The 21,766-nt window shown below is 40.6% G+C and overlaps 1 protein-coding gene across 8 annotated transcripts in view; it reads right to left on the bottom strand.

The window, feature by feature from the left end:
• Positions 1 to 21,766, bottom strand: part of ARID1B (AT-rich interaction domain 1B) — a 447,597-nt gene that overhangs the window by 159,046 nt on the left and 266,785 nt on the right. For 5 of the 8 annotated variants that reach the window (XM_042940136.1, XM_042940142.1, XM_042940137.1 and 2 more), the window contains exon 5: positions 19,711 to 19,752. The exons of the other annotated variants lie outside the window; for them this stretch is intronic. In XM_042940136.1, the coding sequence (XP_042796070.1) occupies positions 19,711 to 19,752 (42 nt within the window). The remainder of the gene's footprint in view (positions 1 to 19,710; positions 19,753 to 21,766) is intronic. 8 annotated transcript variants of the gene reach the window in all.

Below are 21,766 nucleotides of genomic sequence, written 5' to 3'. Positions count from 1 at the left end.
TTCGGCTCAGGTCATGATCTCACAGTTTGTGAGTTTGAGCCCCGCATCGGGCTCTGTGCTGACATCTTAAGAGCCTGGAGCCTGCTTCGAATTCTGTGTCTCCGTCTCTCTCTGCTCCTCCCCTGGTTCGTGCTCTGTCTCTCTCTCTACTTCAAAAATAAATGAAAACATTAAAAAACAAATTTTTACAGTTCGTTCATCTTATAGTCACACGTACTCCCCCAAAGTACGAATCCATAAAATACTACATTAAAACTTATAAAGGTCTGCAAAAGAAACAAAATTAATTAGTACTTTTCAAGGCAACATTAGTCATTCCTCTGTCATATTGGAAAATCATCCCATTCTTGGGACGCCTGGGTGGCTCAGTCAGTTAAGCCTCTGACTCTTGATTCCAGCTCAGGTCAGGCCATGATCTTGCAGTTCATGAGTTCAAGCCCCACACTGGGCTCTGGGCCGACAGCTCGGAGTCTGGAGCCTGCTTCAGATTCTGTCTCCCTCTTCCTCTGCCCCTCCCCCATTCACATGCATGCACACACACACACAGTCTCTCTCTCAAAACTGAACATTAAAAAAAAAAAGGAAATAATCCCATTCTAGTTCTGTAGTAGACTGTTGGTAACATCAACTTGATCTAAAATTAATCCTTCTAAACGAGTCTAGATTTAAGTGCAGTATATAGTTATTACTTTTTTAAAAAAAATGTATTTATTTATTTGAGACAGAGAGAGCACAAGTCGGGGTGGGGCAGAGACAGAAGGGGAGAGAATCCCAAGCAGGCTCTGCACTGAGATCATGACTTGAGACCAAATCAAGAGTTGGACGCTTACTGGACTGAGCCACCCAGGTGCCTCTATAGTTACCACTTTTTTAAACTAAAGTATTTGTCACATTTTCAAAATCCAGGTTAACTTTAAAGGCGAATCATTACATCTGCCTCACATCTGACTGCTTAGACTTTTGGCCAATAGAATTCCTCCACCAAAAGAATTCAAATGAAGTATGTAAAAATCCTATTTAAAACCTATTACTTTTCCTCTGAAGTAATTCTGAAAGGACTCAGGTATTAGCAAAGACATTCAAAATATCTTTATGTAGGTACATAATTGTAAAAAGATAAGATTGATTTTTTTAAAAAGACAAAAGATAGTTTGGGTTTTTTATTCATTGTATCTTATCTGGGCCTAATCCATAGAATTTGTATGGATTGCATAGATAAATATCTAATTCTTTAAAAATTAAAACCAAACTGAATTTCATAAGCCAAATTTCTCCTTATATACTCCAAAAATGATTAGTCAAATCCGAATGTCAAAATGGTGACTCTGTAAAATATTAAGAGAAAATGTTTTTTCTTAGCATCTCAAGTCTATAAAACTAACCAGTATCACCAGACTTCATGTTCTATAATTGGTGTGCCTGTGAAGATTCCCGAGATCATGACCAAACATTTCTACTGGAAGTAGAAATTGAGATCATCAAAACCTTTCAACAGAAGCACTGGGAACAGAGATGCAGACCGTTCTCCACCTTCCCCAGAAGTACATCAACTGCACAGTCAGAGCCTACAGTTAGAGATTACTTCTCTTGCTCTGGAGCAAAGCCTCGGGAGCTAACAACACAAGAAATAAAACTGCTGCTATGATGGATAGCTCTGTTAAAGGTGCTTATCATTTATTTTCAATGTTGTCACTCAAATATGTCCTATTATATGCCACTTTCATTTTTCCAGAACTGCACTTTGTAAAAATTTGAGTTAAGCGAACTTTTGAGTACATGGAGAGAAAAGGTTTTCATCCCTGAAATCTGACAGCGAATGTGAATCACTAACTGTGGGAGGCAGAATTCTAAGATGATCCCCAAGATGCCCAGCTGCTGCTGCACATACCCTGCTCCGTTCCCTCCGTGGAGTGTAAGTAAGACCAAATACTGGCCAATACTTCCGGGATTATGCCTCACTATGGGGCCGAAGGGATTCTGCAGCTGTAAATACCGTCCCTAAGCAGCCGACTCGGAATTACTAAAAGGAGATTAACCTGGGTGGGTCTCACCTAAGCAGGTGATCCCTTAAGACAGGTGGGAGAGATGTGAAGCAACTCTCCTGCCAGCACAGCGTTACGGAGAGGGCCCCATGACAGGGTGTGGCTCACGGCTGATATCCAGCAGGAAAGTTGGGACCTCAGAACTGCAGCCACAAGGAAGTGAATTCTGTCAACAACCAATGAGCCTGGAAGAGGGCCAGAACCTCAGACGAAACCAAAACCCCAACAGTAACTTCATTCTCCATCTTGTGAGACCCTGAACAGAAGACCCAGTACCTAAGTGCTAACTCATGGAAACTGTGAGGTAATTAATGGGTGTGGTTCCAAGTTGCCAAATCTGTAGTAATTTGTTACCCAACAGTAGAAATTTAATATATTAGCCACTTTCCTTTCCTTTCAAATCTAACCAGAAGGCCCCTGTACGAATTTTTAAATTTTCCTTTTTTAAAAGCTACTTTTCTATCTTTATCGAGAGTTACAATTGAATTTAAGGAAGAAAAGTTTGCGAAAAGATACTACAGTGAGTAGTAAGGGCTTGAAATTTAACTATTTATATTCACATTTTCTTTTTAAAGCAAAAATTGCAAGCAGTTATTCCCAAGGGTACTCCATGCAAGTTCTATGGGTTAATTTACGTGACAAACACACACAAAAAAAGCAGTGCCTTACTGGCAACAAGAAAATCAAAACCACAAAATGAGATAGGTAAACTAATCATTATTCTCTAGTAACTGATTAATGACCCGTATCTTTTCCAATGGCACAATATTGAGGCCCTGGCTTGATGCAAAAGGAAAAGTCATTACTTGGGATTTCTTAGGAAAACGAACAAGTTCTGAAAGAAGACAGCAAAGGGAAAGCAAGGGAGCATGCCTGCAGGTGCACACGGTGGAAACCGCGACCTTCGTCTGAAGCACCTGCCGGGTGTCCCCTGCCCCCCGGAAGCCCTCCGTCCTTCCGGACACCTGCTCAAGGCTGCGTGCAGGAGGCCACTCCCTAGAAAACCCTTCTACTTCTCCGCTCCTGCCAGCTGAGGTACTCGTCTCCCGAGAGTTGGCTCTTCTTCCTCCTCGGCACGTTTATGCTATGCGTTCCCTCGGTTATAAACCTGAATAAAATATGGAAGCAAGTGACAAGCCAGTGTGGAAAGGGGAAAAACTCCAACTCTACTGAAGACGAATGAGTGGCTCAAACAGCGCTGCAGAATTAGGTAGGGCTGAGACTGCTGTAAAGGACAGACGCAGAGGTGGGACACATGCAGCACATTTCCGTGTTCTGTGCTGAAATACAATGTGTAACGTGTATGTCATTTTTTAATGATTTCTGTTTGAATCAACTTGAGCGCTCACGCTTGTACTAGTGACAGCCAGTAAGCAGGCTTCCGCTGGGCTTCTCGGCCCTCGTCCAGGTCAGGTGCACAACCACCTTCCACAGGGCCCTGCTCACTGAGTAAGAACCACCTCCCGGGGCAGAAGGAAACAGCCCCAGATTCAGAACAGCTGTCTTCTTGTGAGCCTCACTTCCTACCCTGGACATGAGGGAGAAGGATCACACTGTTTCCCATGTCCCCTTTGGCAATAATTCTATAATCGTATTTAAAATTTTATTTTAAAATAATATAACCACATTATTTGAAAAATGTGATTAATTCATCACCATTAAAAAAAAAAAAAAAAACCTTCAACTGGCCGGTAGGGATATTATAAAGAGGCTAAGGAGATTTAAGAAGTTAGTTGTAGGGCTCCTGGGTGGCTCAGTCGGTTGAGTGTTGGACTTCAGCTCAGGTCATGATCTCAAGGTTCGGGAATTTGAGTTCTGCATCGGGCTCTGTGCTGACAGGTCAGAGCCTGGAACCTGCTTTGGATTCTGTGTCTCCCTCTCTGCCCCTCCCCAACTTGTGTGCTCTCTCACTCGCGTGCTCTCCCTCTCAAAAATAAATAAACATTAAAAAAAAGTTATCTGCTGCCTCTTATTATAACCCTCAGTTTTAAGGCATTTCCAAGGGGAAGAACTTCATCCAAGGTAAGAAATGGTAACGTCATAGTTCCCAGGCGTCCAACTGTACAACAGGATGACTTCACACTATCACACATCACATCTACAGCAAGACAGGTACGTCAAGGAAACAACAAAAAGTCACAAACATGATTTTCTTTCAGATCATATTAAACAAAGCAAACCTTTCAAACTAAGGACCTTAAAGAAAGAACCATTTTTATATTCAAGTGATGATCCTTATAGCCAAGATCTAGGCACAATGTCTCAGGACTGAATAAATGCCTAGCAGGAAGGAAACATAATAAGCTACTCATATTAAGAAAAAAAGATGCACTGGGGCGCCTGGGTGGCTCAGTCAGTTAAGCGTCCAAATCCCGCCCAGGTCATGATCTCGCAGTTCGTGAGTTCGAGCCCCGCGTCGGGCTCTGTGCTGACAGCTCAGAGCCTGGAGCCTGCTTCAGAGTCTGTGTCTCCCTCTCTCTGCCCCTTCTCCACTCACACTCTGTTTCTCTCTGTCTCTCACAAACGAATAGATGTTAAAAAAAAATTAAAAAAGAAAAAATATGTACAAAATCAAAGAGGTTTGTAGACTACTCCTTTTATACTATTGATGAGAAAAAAATTCAAGACACCATGTCTCTGTAGTGCTGCCACCATCTTCCATTACGGGGTTAGCTTAATGGGGTATTAACTGACACGTGACAGTTTAGATCGGTGTAACTGACGTTTGTAAAAACTCTTGTTAGGTACTACTGTTTGCTTACAGGTTGCTGTATTTGCCCTACCTTTGTCCGTTTAATTTCAAGTTCTTTGAGACCAACTGCATCTTCTCCTTTATAATTCCTACTGTGCCTTCCAGGATGCTCTACAGAAGCACCCTTTCAGATCATATCTATCTGAGAGCATAAGGGAGCTACAGCAGTCTACTCGGGCATTCCAAGAAGGACAGCGATTAAAAACAGCCACAAGGAAACTCCACTTTGTTTCGGGAGGAAAGTGCAAAAGAGGTGCCAATTATATCGGAGGGAAGTGCTCAGCTCCAACAAAACTTACTCGAGTAGCAGAGAGTAGCATCTGTCTACAGTTGACATCCATTCCAACAGGCATGCTTTGTTCTAGACAGATCCATTACCACTCAATAACCCGGTTGAAAACCGTTCCCTGATAGAATTCTGCTATGCTGGAGGAGTCACACAGGCTCTGAGAAGCCGGACTGTCTGCAGATAATTCTACAATATATGAGGGTCACTTCCTTCATTTTACAAAAAATACAACTTCTGCTAGTCAACCTGTATTTCCATTGCTTTATCTACAAGACAAAACAGCACAGTTGGGGACGACGCTTTCCTACATCATTATCCCGTAAAGTATGATGTGCTTGAAAGCCGACAATGTGTGCAAGGCCTCAACCTTCAGTTTGTAACAGTCTGTTTCTGCAAACTGCTCTTCTGACTACATATTCAAAATAATTATCTATTAAATGCACACAACTAAAATAAAGCGAAACACAAAGGCCAAATCAAATAAATAACCGAGCAGATTACGACGGAGGACTTTTAAGCACTTTTGTGAAAAGCAGACATAAGATTATATACGGGTGTGACAAAAGGAAACCATATGAAAGGGAAAATACCACTCTTTCCTTACGTTTTCCCCTAGAAATACCAATACCTAAATGCGAAGCATACGAAGACTGTACCACTGACTGCCTTAGATCCTGCCACTCGAGAATTAGTTGTACACTCTCTCACTAATTATATTATTACATTCTCCTAGTGTTATAAATATTCATTTTTTCCTTGACTTCCTCTGCCTGCATTTACTGAAAGATACACAGGCACAAGAAATCTAGATACCTCTAAGCGAACAGTCAAAAGATACAAAGCATGAAATTCAGAATTGTTGCGTATTACATCTTAGCATAATCTAAAACACAGTATGAAGTTGAGAGGTTACAAATCACAAATACTGCCATCTCAAATAAAAACAATTCCTTTGCAATTCTTCTTTTGCTTAATAGGAGAATCTATTGTATACTCTCCTTCCGATTATTATTTACTGAACTCTAAACCACATTTTTTTGTTAATATTTAAATTGATAACGCAAGCTGCCTGGATCTGGTTTCGCTGTGCTCATTTCTATCTGCCGCTTTAGTCTAAGGCACATTTTCCTTTATTTCACTTTTCCACAAGCCATAAAAAAACTCATTTCTAATTCATCCGTTCGTTCAGCTTAACCTCTCTTCTCAGCAATTAAAGCACTCTGCGCATCCCTCATCTATCACACAGCCAGCTAAATAATGCATTGCGTCCCCCGCTCATCTTTTATCATCCCAAATGACAGGTATTAGCATATCTCCCCAGTCAATTACAGTGCAGCAGAATAATCACAGCATAATTGGGCGAAAGCCACTCTAATCACCAACCCTGCAAACTCGCAGAATAAAAACTGAGTGGCAGTTCAGACAGGCCTTGCTCTTGTCCATGACTCTAGCCAACAAGCCTGGCAGATCTCCATTTCCTTCCCTTTCAAACTTCTCCTTTGGGGAGGTCAACTTCTCCATAGGTCCCACGTAAAAGGAAAGAATGTGTACATGCATGTACACAAGTGGGGACCGTTTACATCTTGCACATGCATGTGCTTAATACTTGTGATTCTAGATGTTTGCACATACTGTTAAATAGCACATAATGGCAATTTCTGTCCATCAGTAAACAAAGTCATGTCAGGAATATGATGTCATTAGACGTTCCATTTGGGGCTCAAATGAAGATAAAACAAAATCTTAAATTTTTCATAGAGATGACTTATTTATTGTCAAAACTGAAGCCCTTCTAATGTCTCCATGGTGAAGGTATTTTCCGTCTCTAAAAAAATCAGGATTCCCCAGCTTCTTTATAAATTAGTCATTTATCACAGGAAATAATTTTTAATTGAACATCTATTGTTATCCTTATACTACAATAGCATATAATTTTCTAAAAATTATGATATTAACTATAATTTAACACATTAAGACGATTGAAAAAAAATAAGCTTACATATTTATAAGGGACCAGAAATTAAGTGAGACAAAAATAAGACTATAACGTGAGAAATTTAGAATTACAAATGTAAGAGACAATAAATACTTTTTTTTTAATTCCGAGAAATGTTGGGAAAATATTGAATATATTTTTAGGATACTTTTGTAAGTTTATTAATTTTCCTCTGATCTTTAATGTGCAATATGCAATTTAGGCCTATATCCAATTCTCATTTTAAATAATATGTATTCATTCGCTTTCATTCTTCATCTCCTCCCCTCCTCGATGAGATACAAAAAAGTCATTCTGAAATGAAAATTTAATTTGGGAAGAGTGGAGGGAGGTTAAGAGGAATTTCTTATAAAAACGTACGTGGCTCCTTAGGAAGCAGCCAATTAAGGGCTTTAAAGTGCCATGCGTAGCTAGAAGAAAATGAAATTTTCTGCAGGATTTAATTTACTCTGTCTCAATCACAGGGTGCATGAGTCCTATGGCTCCCTCTACTCTTTTTTGCTTTCTCACATTCCTCACGTCTTTCCACAAGGCCACCTAAGACCAAAGGAAACCCACCCTTGAGGTGTGCTCTGGCCTGGAGAGAAGGTATTCCCCCCGCCCGACACATCAGCCAGAGGCCAGCGTCACCAGTGGAGCAGACTCACTGCGCAAAGTGGCCACTGAATACCGGCAGCAAGGCTTGGTGCCGGGGCACGCACACACACACACACACACACACACACACACACACACACACACGGGGGCACACAACCACTGCGCGCTGCACGGGTGCTCTGGCTGTGCACGAATGGATACGTTACACATGGCGAAACTCCCTGCTCAGTGATTCAGGAGTAACCACGACACAAGAATTGAGCCAAGTAGGAGAATGAGCCGCTCTTGCTACGAAACAAACAAGATATACTTATTACTTTGAGTATCTAGAATTTATGAGACTTCCAGCCTCGACTCTGTCAGACAATCCGGTCCTTCAACACATATACAGGCACTAAAACAATTATCCAGTATCCAAAAGCCAACTGTCAAAAGACCAGAGTAAAAGCAGAATTGAGACACAACAAATAGTCTCCCAGACTTTTTCTTGCTTTCCAGTCGTGTTATTTTAAAATTATAATATGAAATGTTTTATTTGCATTATTACTTCAAGAGCTCTGCATGTATTTTTGTTGGCGTATCTTTGCAAATGTACCCACAGGATACATTACTTCAGTTGTAAAATGGTAATTTTAGTGCTTGTTGGGGAGTATCTGTTACACGTATTTATCAGTGATACATCTGGTATGCAAGTATTAATTCAACAGGTTTTTCCCCCCCAAATCTGATTTTTGAAAATCATCTCCTAATATATTCTTTAATCCACATAAATGTTCTACTTGGCTTTGAGCATCTCCCAACATATTGGCTCTTTCAACACCAGTCACTTTGACATTCTCAACTGACTTGCAAAAATTGACATGCCTTGGGTAAAAGCCAGATTTAAGGCAGGAAGAGGGGAGGAGGAGGGTGTTCACCATCTGAAGAAACAAAACTGGCTTTAAAATTTGGCATCGGAGAGAACTTTAAAACACACGCAATCAAAAGCATCCCTCATTTCCCCTGGAATAATTTCTTTGTTTCTTCCCAACAAAATCATAAGCAGCTTGATGATTATCAATATCGTCACAGTAACTCGATGCTAAGGAATTTTATAGGCAAGCCCAGAAACGTGCCTCTAATTATTTGTGCACGTCCCAAATGAACAGGTGTTTGAGGGTGGGGATGAGGAGAATAAATGCATTTTTATTATTACTTGAAGATTAAGTTCTCAAAAAATAGTGCCAAAATAATGTCCCCAGAGAAAAATGGAGTCAATCAAACTCCAGAATATATAAGTAAATAAGCTTTCTTTCAAGCCTAACCCCTTCCTGCCTTAAGCAGGTCACTTTTGAAATCCACAGTACCCGGGGCCATGTTTAATTTCTAACATCTTTAAAAAAAACAAAAACACACAAACAAACAAACAAACACCAAAGTAAGTCTGACAAAAGTAGGTACAAATTGTATTGCATTATGCTCCCCTTCGCTCATCTTCCTATATTCACCACCATCAGAGTAAACATTTCTGCGCAAATGTACTTACTCGATCTGGCGACCCATGCCACGCAGTCAGGAGATCCATCTAACAAGTCTGCCCTCTGCCATCACCTGACAGAGTATTTGGTCTAGAAGAGATGGAAGTCCTACCACACTAAGAACACACTGGGTCATGATACAGTATTTTATTTTTTATCTAATGTCAAAGCATATTATGGAAACTTCACACATTATTGAGTTATGTGGCTTAGTGGGTACTTTGATGCCGATTAAACTCTACAAACATCTTGTGACCACCTAATACTTCAGACAGTGTGCACGTACACATTCCAATTGGGATAAACAGCTTTTAAAGAAAAATAGTGTTTTTATTGTTGAATATAGATCTAAAATGATATGGGAGAGCCTTAGTACACTGAATTGAACCATATGAAATCGCCAACATTAGACTCTTTTTGAGCTGTAAAAATGACATTCCTGTAACATTCAATCTCATATCCAGTTCCAGTACTGGAAGGACGAATCCCAGTATTGCTGTAATTCTGTATAAAGGGCACTTGCCTGCGAGGCAGAAACTTAGATTTCTGTTCTACTTTGCCACTAAACAGGCCCTAAAATATGTCACTTTACCTTCCTCGGCCTTGTTCCCTATGGACAAAAATTGAGATTAATATTTGGGGTTACTTTTCCTCTTTGCAGAAATGATGGACCAATAACTGACCCAGGAAATCTAAGGTTCTAGAATTAGTCAAGGCGGCTCTGAAAATTAGAAGAGGAGATTAAAGGTGACAGGAAATAAAATTCCTATGCTTTCTCTTAAAAACAAAAAAACCAAAAAAAAAAAAACAAAAAAAAAAACCTTTGCCTAGTTTTATTTCCTGGAAGGATTTGTTTGTAGACAAAAAATACTGATGTTTTTCCCAAGATGATGGGAACAGCTTAGGCTATAAACAGTAGAGGGGAGAAGTCAGAAGAATAACAAATGAGGACAGAGTTGAAGGTCTGACTTCGTGAATACAAGGAGACCTCGTATTGTTTTCAGGGCTGAAAACAACCTGATCAAGTAATCAATTTTCCAACCTGTTACTAAGACTTCACATAGAACATAGGTCTGCTCACTTCCAGTTAAGGAATCTTAATTACAAAAAAAGCAGGACAGAAATGCTATTCCGTATTTAATCCAAATTCAGAAATCAGGGAAGACCTCAACAACTCTCAAATAAGCCCTTACGGCCCTGAATTCCTGTAACCAGGAAGATCTGTGACTCTCTATTTGTTAATGGCATAGGCTTTGGCCTTCAGTCTTTTCTCAATTTTATATTCATGCGTTCCTCTAAAGGCAGAGTTGAAAAAGAAGCTAAAACAGCCTTTACAAAGATAATTAAACATAACAAGCAAAACGACACCAAAATAGTAGAGGTGAATATAAATGGAACGTTTTCCCCCAAATCTTTCTTAAATAAGAATAAAGCAGATTTGTTTTTAAAATCAAACATGTAAGTGTATGAACCACCAGCAGATGGCAGAAGGAGAGGCTGGGAAATTCTCTAACAAAAGAAGGGAGCAAGCAACTCAACATGGATTCCCAAATCACGACTTGAGAACCGCTATGGGTGTTTTTTTTCCTTCTCCAGTCTTTTCTCTCACGCAGATACAGGAAATTCTCTTGCTTCATCAACATATATTCCATCATTTTGATTCAGATTCAATGACTGACGCAGTAAAGAATAAACTTGGCCCTCTACTTCTCTAAATATTTCTAGTAGATTTTCAATAAATAAAAAAAATTGAAGTTACAAAAATAAATCCTTTATCTGCTGAAAAGTAATATGAGTTAACAAGATTATAAACCTCAAAAAGTAAATCTCTGCTGGTTTCATCTCAATGACACTGTTCACCTTCAATAGATTTTTACCTGAGTTACAGTCACACCCACAGAAGCTAGTTAGCCAAGTAAATTCACTAGAAAACATATACCTTGGTATGGAGATGCAAACGACTAAGAAAAACCTGAGTCACTGTAGCTTTACAAGGAAAAACTAGATGTGTTTTTAAACAGAAGATTAATGCAGCTTTCAGGTGGTGACATTAATAAAAGGAAGGACATTTTAACAGATGACAATCTCTTATTATGTGAAGCTAAACATTCTATATCTAGAATACTATATTAATAGCCCCCAGACATAACCGCGAGCATATCAATGAATGGCCCATTGCAAGAGTCACCAAAAGAATGCCTTATTTCATAATCCTGTGTAAAAGATTTCTATGTGAAAAATCCAACGGGACATACCAACACTATTATTATTATTATTATTATTATCATCATTATCATTATTTTGACTGAACAGAACATCCCCTCTGTGTTACTTTACTAAGACATCAAATTCCTTCTGTTTTCTACTTATGTGCTCTAATCCTTGGGGGTTTATCAATTAAAAAATGGTTATTCTTACTGTAAAATGTGTTATGTTAAAATGTCTTGCTCATATGAATACACGGAAGTTTTGCTGGCTCCAGCCAATGAACTTTCTTCAAAGATGGAAATATTCTACGTATGCACTGTGCCAATATGGCAGCCATTAACAAAACACACAGCTATTGCAATGTGGCCAGTGCAACTAAAGAAACGCATTTGTAATTTAATTTTAATTAACCTAAATTTAAATAACTACACACGGCTGGTAACTACCAAACCAGACAGCGTAGTTCCAGATGAGTAAATAAGTAATGAGACCTGACCAAGCTGCACACCTGTGAGACGAACCAGTCAGAAAAGAAAGCAAACTCAGGTGAACATCCTCCCACTTTTCTCCAAGGTCATGTCTTTGGTTATTTACCCAAAGGAGCACATTCTGAGATAGGCTACCAGTGGTTTATTCTAATTCCTCCTTAGCCATTATAACAAATAGTTATGACAAATTGCATTACTTAACATTTTACTTTTATTTTTTTTTTAATTTTTTTAACGTTTATTTATTTTTGAAACAGAGAGAGACAGAGCATGAATAGGGGAGGGTCCGAGAGAGAGGGAGACACAGAATCTGAAACAGGCTCCAGGCTCTGAGCCATCAGCACAGAGCCCAACGCGGGGCTCGAACTCACGGACCGCAAGATCATGACCTGAGCCGAAGTTGGGCGCTTAACCGACTGAGCCACCCAGGCGCCCCAACATTTTACTTTTATATGAAGAAGGAAAGGAGGGAAATATAGATGATTTTCATCATGGTGAGATGTCAAAATACAGGAATAAGTCCAAAAGTGACTGAAGTCACTCCCCGATATGCTCCCCCAGCTATACAATCTTCCATAATTAAAAGTACCTTAGTTTTAAAAACACAAATAAGTTTCACTTTTATTTCATTTGAAATTATTTTTGGAGATGACGAATCCCTTTGTTATTTGTAAGTTTTATAAGTCACACTGGAATTCTACTCCAGTTTTTGGAATACAACAAATACACTCAATTAAAGCAATGGTACTACAGGGTAGCATACAATTATATCCAAAAGGAGAATAAACTTGCTTCTTTTCTAGAATTTCTTCCCAGCATAAGATGGTTCCCAAAATTGTGTCAAGAATGTAAGGTCCACGGAAGCAGGGGTTTATTGTTATTATGGCAGTCCCCGCACATAACACGTATAAGCCACAAGTATTTGTTTGAATGGAATCAGTGAACCTAACCACAAACTTGGATTAACATATATATTTTTTTTTAATTTTTTTTTTAACGTTTATTTATTTTTGAGACAGAGAGAGACAGAGCATGAACAGGGGAGGAGCAGAGAGAGAGGGAGACAGAATCCGAAACAGGCTCCAGGCTCTGAGCTGTCAGCACAGACCCAACGCGGGGCTCGAACTCACAGACCGTGAGATCATGACCTGAGCCGAAGTCGGACGCCCAACCGACCAAGCCACCCAGGCGTCCCAACACATATATTTAAGTTAATAGTGAGATAAATTGGAACCCACTGGTTTTCAGTGTCAACCAGAACCACTCAACAGCTTCAACGAACACTGGCAATGAACGAAATCTTCTTTCAGTTGGGCTCTACAATATGATATGACAAGCTAATACATTAACCCAGATAATGGGAGAATCACAGAGAAAACCTCAGAACAGAAAAAAGGCAGTAGTAATATTAATTTAAAATCACAGGTTTTCTGCTCTTAACAATCACAACTGTTAAACCATCAATAGAGCTCTAAATAATCAGCAACACCTATGTACCGTGAGCCAAGCGCAAGTCGATACGGATATAAGAAGATGAGCAAAATGAAGTCTCTAAGCTTGCAATCTTGCTGGAAAAAAATGCCACATAATGGAGCTGGGCCAGGCCATACCACTCTGTTTCCCACATACAGATCAAAACCAAGTTGGCAAAAGAGAAATTCCAAATACAGTTGCCCCTGGAATAACATGGGGGTTAGAACTACACACTCAAAAATCTGTGTATAACTTCTGACTCCCCAAAAACTTAACTACTAAAGAGGCTACTGTTGACCGGAAGCCTTACCAAAAACACACTGTCGATTAACACGTATTTTGTAGGTGTATTATATATTGTATTCTTACAATGAAGTAAGCTAGGGAAAAGAATATCCTATTAAGAAAACCATAGCATTTCCATAAATACATTTACAGCACTGTATTTGTGGAAAACAATCGCGTGTTAAGTGGACCCACACAATTCAAGCCCGTGTTGTTCAAGGGCAAACTACAAAGGCAGAGAGCGCTCGCTGTGTAAGCTCCAAGCCTGAGAGCTCAGAAGGCTGCAATACTGAGGGAAGACATCACAGAGGAGGAAGGGTGTGAACTGAGACTGGAAGGTAGGAGAAATTTGAAATGCAACATGAGGACGGGATTTCATTTGAAGGGAAGGCAAGGTGTAAGGTTCCCTTCAAAGGGAAGGAAGTTAAGAACTCAATACAGTTATGAGGCTCTGTTATTGGGGGTTAGTAGACCAGTTTGAACTTTGATGTCTTTTTTCTCTAAGCTGTTTAATCAATCAACAGATGGATAAAAAGTAATATACCAGAGCAAACAAACAAATTTAGTATTTATTTTTAAATCTGATTTGTAGGTATTTTAAGCTTGTAGACTTTTCTCTAGAGTGGTAATACATTTTAGGTGCCTAAAACAAATACTAAAAAAATATTGCCAAACTAGGATTAAAAGGTGAGGAATACTAAGTATGAAGAGGAAATACTAAAAATTTTTATTTAAGTATTAGGAAAAATTACGAGATTACTGAAGTCCTTCATTCTACTCTCTCACCTTCACCAGTACTGAGCTAGGACCCTGGGAACAAGAGGTCCTTTGGCCGTTGACTCCCCGTCTCTAACATGGAGGAAGGCTAGACCAGAGGATCCGGAGGATATCCAGCAGGGATAAAATATTGGGACTCTAGCACAATAGAGCTCCAGGAAAAGACAGAGGGAAAATGCAGAAAGGAGGAGACGAAGTGAAGAACGGGTCCTGTAATAGGGTTTTGGAGAAAAGGCCTTCCTGAGTTGTCTGCGCCTCTCTTAGGGTTTGCTTTAAAAGGTGGGGGCGGAGGGAACAGGTCGGCGTGCTTCTCCCCAGAACAGTGGCAGCTTGAAGGGTCCCAGAGTGGAGGGCTCTGTCACTGGTGCGCTCCTCTGATGACCTACAGTCTACATTTTTCTTCTTCCCATTCTGTTACAGAACACATGTGCTCCCCCTGGATTTTCCGTACCATTCGTTTTAAAACGACCTCCCCCATACCTGTTTTTTTGGTCAGAGTTTCTATCGAAAACTAGGAAAAAAAGGGCACTAACGGCAGGCTTTGTTTTTTTCCAAAGAACATGCCAGCCAACGGGGTGTATCCACGGATCTTTGGATTTGTGGCACTCTAATGCCTCTTTAGAACTGTAAACCACATGAACTGATAATGTATACTACGCACTTCTGTCCACCCACCTTTCGGAAGTAAAAGTTAAACAAAGCTAAACATGATTTTGGTAACCAAATGCTATTACAGACAAACAAGTAAGCCCTGAGAATTGACCCCAGGAAAAGTTGTACCGAACAAGGGTGGTATTTTTAAATCTTTGTCTTGGCTTTCTGCATATCCATTCACTCCACGGGATATTTAGGCAGCAGCCCTGGAGCAGGATGGAGAGGTGGTCACTACACATTCCAAGGAGGAGAACCAAGGACAGAAGTCTGGCGGAGTGCGACGCGTGCGGCTGTGGAGGAGGAGAAAGAAGGGAAACCGCAGCCCCGCTCACAGGAGGAGGGTCAGCAGAGCGCCGCTGGGGAAACCACAGGAAGAGGGCCAAGGAAGAAGAGGCCAACTGAGGCAGCTGCCACAAAGAGGCAAATAAAGCGAGAGGACCGATGGGGACCTTAGCAAGAGGGGCAGTGTGGGGACAGAGGTGGGGACAGATGAGAGGAGAGGGGCAGCGAGGAGGCAGGTAGGGGAGCAGAGACCTCACTGGTTCTTAGGACATTCAAGGAAGAGGACGGGCCTTGGGGCTGATCTCCCAGCTTCCGATCCCACTTCTGGTATTCATTATCCGTGTCAATTTCTATTTCCTCCCCCAATACTGAGAATAACAACAGTCCCTAACCCACAGGGAGTGGATTAAATAACAATCTTGCTTCTTTAGGATTCTTGACTTAGCTGTCCACAACAAACGAGAAGGCGAGAGATATTCATGATTGTGAAATTTGAAGTCATTTATTTAGATTTTGAGAAGCTCTCTTAAGAAATTCATGGAAAAGTTATGATTATCTAGTCTTCCTTTTTAATCTTTTTAATGACCCAGGAATATTTTACTCACTCCCCTTTTTTACTTCTCTACCATAAATTTCTCTGTAGAACTCATCAGCAGCAAATTTTTAGCCTTTTCTATGTTTAATAGTATAATTTTATACATATTTCCTTAGCTGATTTATCATCTCATTATTACTAACAGCTTTACTTAGTCCATTGATGACACAGAAGGCACGCTTATCTTGTAAAAAAGACCTAACCCGTGTTGGCTTGTGCCTGCAACTCCTGATTTATTATTCTACAGAATTATACATTTCTTAATATGTTCAAGTCTTGATCAGAACCAAAGTCAAGATCAGTGGTCTACAGTTTGTAGAACTTTCCTTTCCTAATGTATTTTCTCATTTTTTTATTTTGAGGCACCTCTTCTATTCACTGCAATTGTTTTTATAAGTGCACAGGATTTTAAATTAATTAAACATAGAAACAAACTCCAGAAAATCAAAGTTGCCTTAATTCAGAGGAAAAAATTAGAACCACTGGAAAACAGCTGAAGTGTATACTGAGATATAGTTATTAGCATTTCAAAGTCTAAGTTACTTTTGACTGAGATAAGCCTAATAAAACGACGAATCAGGATTTGAGAAATTAAGATTTGAGAAGTGTAAGGAAGAGCACAGCTCTCTCTCCTTAGATTAGCTTGGAAACAATTAATCTCAAAACAGCACCAACAGTCATGATAGTTTGAAATGAATGCAAAGTTGGTTTTCCTGGGCTGCAGGAACAATCACACCCAAAAATAGGCTGCTTGTACTGCTGGGTCCCAGCGTGTTTAAGTTATTTTCCAGTGAGACTGACAAATGCAGGCTTCAATCGTTAAGTAAATATGAAGCTTGCAGGTTTCAGCTGGACTTAGGAGAAGGAGAAGCATCCAAGGAGTGATCAAGTAGATAGTAGTGAGACAAAAACAAAAAAAGGGTGCCTGGGTGGCTCGGTTAAGCGCCCAACTCCAGCTCAGGTCATGATCTCGCAGTTCGTGGGTTCAAGCCCCCGCACGAGGCTCTCTCTCTGTTGTCAGGGCGTCAGGGTGGAGCCTGCTTCATATCCTCTGTCCCTCTCTCTCTCTGCCCCTGCTACGCTGGTTCTCTCTCTCTCTCAAAAATAAATAAACTTTAAAAAAAAAAAAAAGAGGTAAAGAAAGAGCAAAGGTTCTTATTAAAGAGCAGCACCGAAAGGATCAGAGACCTACATGGGGGTAGACAACATTCTGGCATCCTACTCATTTGCCAAGATGATGCCAACAATGTACTAGCAGGGAGTCAGATATCGGAGTTATTTTTCCCAGTGCATAAAAACAGGAAAAAAAAGGCCAATTGTGAATAAGTGTTCAGAAACTTGACCAATACTGAACACCGAGACATTTTAAGAAACAAGATAAAAATGTATTTGCTGACTGGCAGATAATGAAGTGGTAAAAAAAAAAAAAAAAATCAAAATTCTCGTATTTTAGTTAGATGGATAAACACTTTTTGGTACAGGCATGCAAAAGTGAAAAGCTTCGAATTCTTTGAAAAATCACTGAATTACCGGGGAACAATTTCCAACTATGGTTTCTACAAATTGAATTAAGACTACAAAAGCAAGCTGCTAGTTTCGCCGGAAAACAAACGCAAAGCCTTACACAGCGGGGCAGACCGGGTGAGTACCGCCGCCTACACGGTGAGGATGAAGGGTTATGGAGATGAGTTCACAAGAACTGACCCTACAGGTTTATTAAACATGCAATGAATATTCTGCCGTGCATGCTGGGCATTAAAGAAAAAATGAAAAATTCAAACGATGACGATATGTTACATACTGCAAATAGCACTGAATTGGCTCTCTTGATAATTAAATTTTTCTTTAGTAATTTTTGGCAGATACAGAGCTAGAAAAAACACGTTGAGGTAAACTTGAGTCAGTTTACCGAATATTTAAATATTTATAAAGTCTTAACTTATCTTTTCACTTTTAATTTGTATTCATTTATGACATAAACCTCGCTCAGCTTATAACCTCAGAACGGCCGTGATTTTGGCAGTGTTACAACGTCATCCGCCAACAACTGCAGCCCGACTATTAAACTGTACTAATAAAATGCCAAGCATCCAGAATGTTAAGTAGAGAAAAATTTGGAAAAAATACAAGTAACTAATTTTTAGTTTTAAGCCAAAGATGTAGCACATACAGGAGTCAGGTAAGAGTAGTTACCCGTTCTCTTTGCTCTAAAGTTTCCACCAACTATTCTCCTAAACTTCCGACTTCCAAAGTAATTGATGGTACTTACACTGTACTTCTGTATCTCTATGTGAAAATGAAGTCAGACTCCCCTAATAAGCGCCTCTTGCCGATTTATTTATATGGTTTAAGAATTACTAGCAAATTAAAAAAAAAAAAAAAAAAAAGGAGGGGCTCCTGGGTGCCTCAGTTGGTTGAGCGTCCGCCTCCGGCTCAGGTTGTGATCTCGCAGTCTGTGAGTTCGAGCCCCGCGTCGGGCTCTGTGCTGACAGCTCAGAGCCTGGAGCCTGCTTCTGCTTCTGTGTCTCCCTCTCTCTCTGACCCTCCCCCGTTCATGCTCTGTCTCTGTCTCAAAAAAATAAATGAACGTTAAAAAACAAATTAAAAAAAAAAAAAAAAAGGAATTCCTAGCAAATACACGTCCAAAAGGCAAGTCAACCTGAGAAAACACTACAGGCCTGGAAGACTAATTCTTCCGCCCCTCCTGTGTCTGCCCTCTCAGTGTTACACACCACCTCTTTATCTTATTCTCAGCTCCTCTGCCTTCCTCACCCTGCATATCCCAAGGATCACCAGTCCCCGAGACTGAAGGATTAGTTTTACTCTTTCACTAGGCTGGCTCGGTCCACACGGTCCTTCACCTGGTCCACTCAACTGCCCTTCACTGGTCTCTGGCAAGTCCATCCTCCACAAAGTGGCCAAATTCATCTAAATTGCAAATCTAACCACTCCTTGGCTTGAAATCTTTTAATAGCTTTGCATTTCCTATAGGATAAAATTCAAATCTTTAACCTCTTCAACCTCCGATCTTGCTACCCAGGCAGAATTTAACTACTTTCAGTTCCCTCTGGTTTTTTTCATGGTTGTCCTGACCTGAAAATAGTTCTCGTTTCTCTTGTCCTCCTCCTTTGCCTATAAATATAATCCACTCTCAAGGGCTCAGACTCCTAGAATGCCTTCCCACTCGGCCTCGCCCACTCCCGCAACAACCCCCACCCCCCAACACTTCTAGCAGGGAGACAAGGACACCGCAGGACAACTGATCTGTTTATAGGCCTAAGCCTACCAACTGACTGTGAGCCACTTAAGGGCAGGAACGGGGATTTAATTGCGACTGGAACACAGGGGTTCAGTAACTATTTGAAGCAGGGAAAATGAATAAATGGATTAATGAAAGTAGAGTGGTAAACCAAAACAGTACTCAGAGAACCTTCGGTCGTGGTGGTTGCACTCCCAACCTGGGGGGCCATTCAGTAAATCCTGTTCCGTGGCGAATTCAAACTTCAAAGTCAACTGCTACTAATGGAAACGCGTGGTTTCCTGTACTATTTCTTATACTCTAGACCACAGAGAAAGAAGGTAAAGAAAATACTACCACAGTCTAATCGTAATCACAAGTGAGGGCAACTCTTAAACTGTGGGAGAGTTTAGAAACTCCGCATTTGATAATAAAAGCAAGTCCTATCCGTTCAGCCTTCCTATGCGCTTAGGGGAGCTGACGGGACCTACACAGTGAGCTACGTCAGACTACACACCTTGAGTCCAAAGGCGGTATCCTCCGAGGTCAAGACTTCAACCTGAAATCATAAGGAAAACATAATTTAGGCACTCTCAAAAACGTTCTTTGAGTCTAGCCAGACACCAGAGCACGGGCGTGGCCTGGAACCAAGAGTTTGGAGAAAACTGGGGTTCAATGTACGCCCGGAGTCAAGAAAGACGGATCTGGGATTCTCTTCAAGAGTTGGATGGGTCGGAATCCAGGTCACTGCCCTGGGCTCCAGTTTTGTAACAGGGTGAGCTCCTATTAAATTAATCTGTTTGCCATCGTGTTGACATGGTGGTAGGAGTTCCTCAAAATGATCTGGGGAAGTTAGGAGAATCACCTTTCCCAGTTCAATCACAAGATGTTGCACATACTTTTTGATCTCTTATGGACAGTGAGGGGAAAGTTACGCTTCGTAGTGCAATCTCATCATGCTTGTGAAGCTGCTAGTGATTTCTTGCTCTGCTCACAGCGGAGTGGGCAGTCCTGAGTCTGTGGAATGCTGCAGAGCAAGGCTGCCGAGAGCAATACTCGGGAAAAGGCAGGCCGGGTCTAAGCAACAAGTTGTGAAATGATGGCAAAACTTCAAAATTGCCTGTCAGTCTTGTGCATGAGAAGACAGAGCTCATTAACATGAATTTAAAAAGCCGCATGGAACAAGACGTGTATTGATAATTACTGTTTTTTAAACATAATTATTCAGTCTGGTGTATAAAGCTTTTAACTTTGACTACTACAAAGTACCAATATATGATGGAAAAGAGCAAGGAAAGAAGGCGATACGAATGTTTTTAAGTGTCTGCGGGAGACAGTGGGGGGGGGGGGGGGGGGGCGGTGAGCGGTGGCACCAGACTGGCAGGTTGGCTGTGAGTTCTGAACCCTTTAAAATCAGGCCTTTGTGGTAGGTGTTGAAGTGGAAGGCACACAGGCCTATCCAATGGCTCTTGTATCAAACAAAATTGGATTCTTCCCTCGAGGGCAAGGAAAGAGAGAGAGGAAGACCACTTCGAGAAGATTGTCATCCAGTAGGGGGGTCGAAAAAGAAATGAGGAACAAACTGTATTCTCCAACTGCTTCACTGAAAGTGACGCTCTCCCACCACCTGGCACCTGACAGAGACGGGGGGGGGGGGGGGGGGGGGGGGGGGGGGGGGGGCACAAAGCAAGAGAAACACACGGTGACAAAGTGAGAAGGTGACCAGACTCGTTTCGATGAAAACCATATGTTGCCGATACCAAATGTGAAATGTTGGATCAACTATAGTACAAAATCATTATAAGACTCACTGACAGCATGTCTGTTTATGCTCTGATTTCCAAAGCTCATTGTTAGATTTAGAAGCAAGATCTTATTATAGACTTTGTTTAAGGGCCTGGGGGGCAGGGGGGAGCAAAGGCTATTGGCAATTTACTGGCAATTTACGTATGTTTGAATTTCCTAAGTCCTGTCTTTCACAACAGGAGATGACTAACCTCAAATATTTTTACATTAAAACTTCTAATCAACAGTGAAGACTTTCGTTAAAGGCAAAGGACAAATAACGCATTTGCTGAATCTTAACTACTGTAAAGGCTATTATATGACATTTACTCTTAAATTATATACATAGATCATAGCTGCATACATTAATGTTAGGTATATTCACCCTCGATGTGATATTTTAATATATATACAATTACTTTCAAAATGTATTAGAAGTTTAAATCTACAAAAAAAAAAAATCCCCAAGTGAGTTCTGCATTTGCTTAACATATTATAAAAAGCCAAAGTAGCAAGAAAATTCAATAGCAAATAGAAATCTATTTAAAGCTATGGCTTCAATGTATTTGACAACTTGAGATATCAGCAAACCAAAGCTTTCAAGTGGAATTTAGGAACTGTCCGCATGGCTCTGTTGGTAGACAGAGACACAGACAGACCTGGAGTATGGACAGGTCTGGACAGAGACACAGACAGACCTGGAGTATGGACGGACTTGGAGTATGGAACCAGGAGGTGGATCTCAAAAGGTCAGCCCCCTCCTCCACCCCAGATTCTATCTCCAGGAG

This window comes from Panthera leo, chromosome B2 (genome assembly GCF_018350215.1).
Source record: "Panthera leo isolate Ple1 chromosome B2, P.leo_Ple1_pat1.1, whole genome shotgun sequence".
In the NCBI taxonomy this organism is placed as follows: Eukaryota; Metazoa; Chordata; class Mammalia; order Carnivora; family Felidae; genus Panthera; species Panthera leo.
This window is presented reverse-complemented; position numbering and strand designations above follow the sequence as displayed.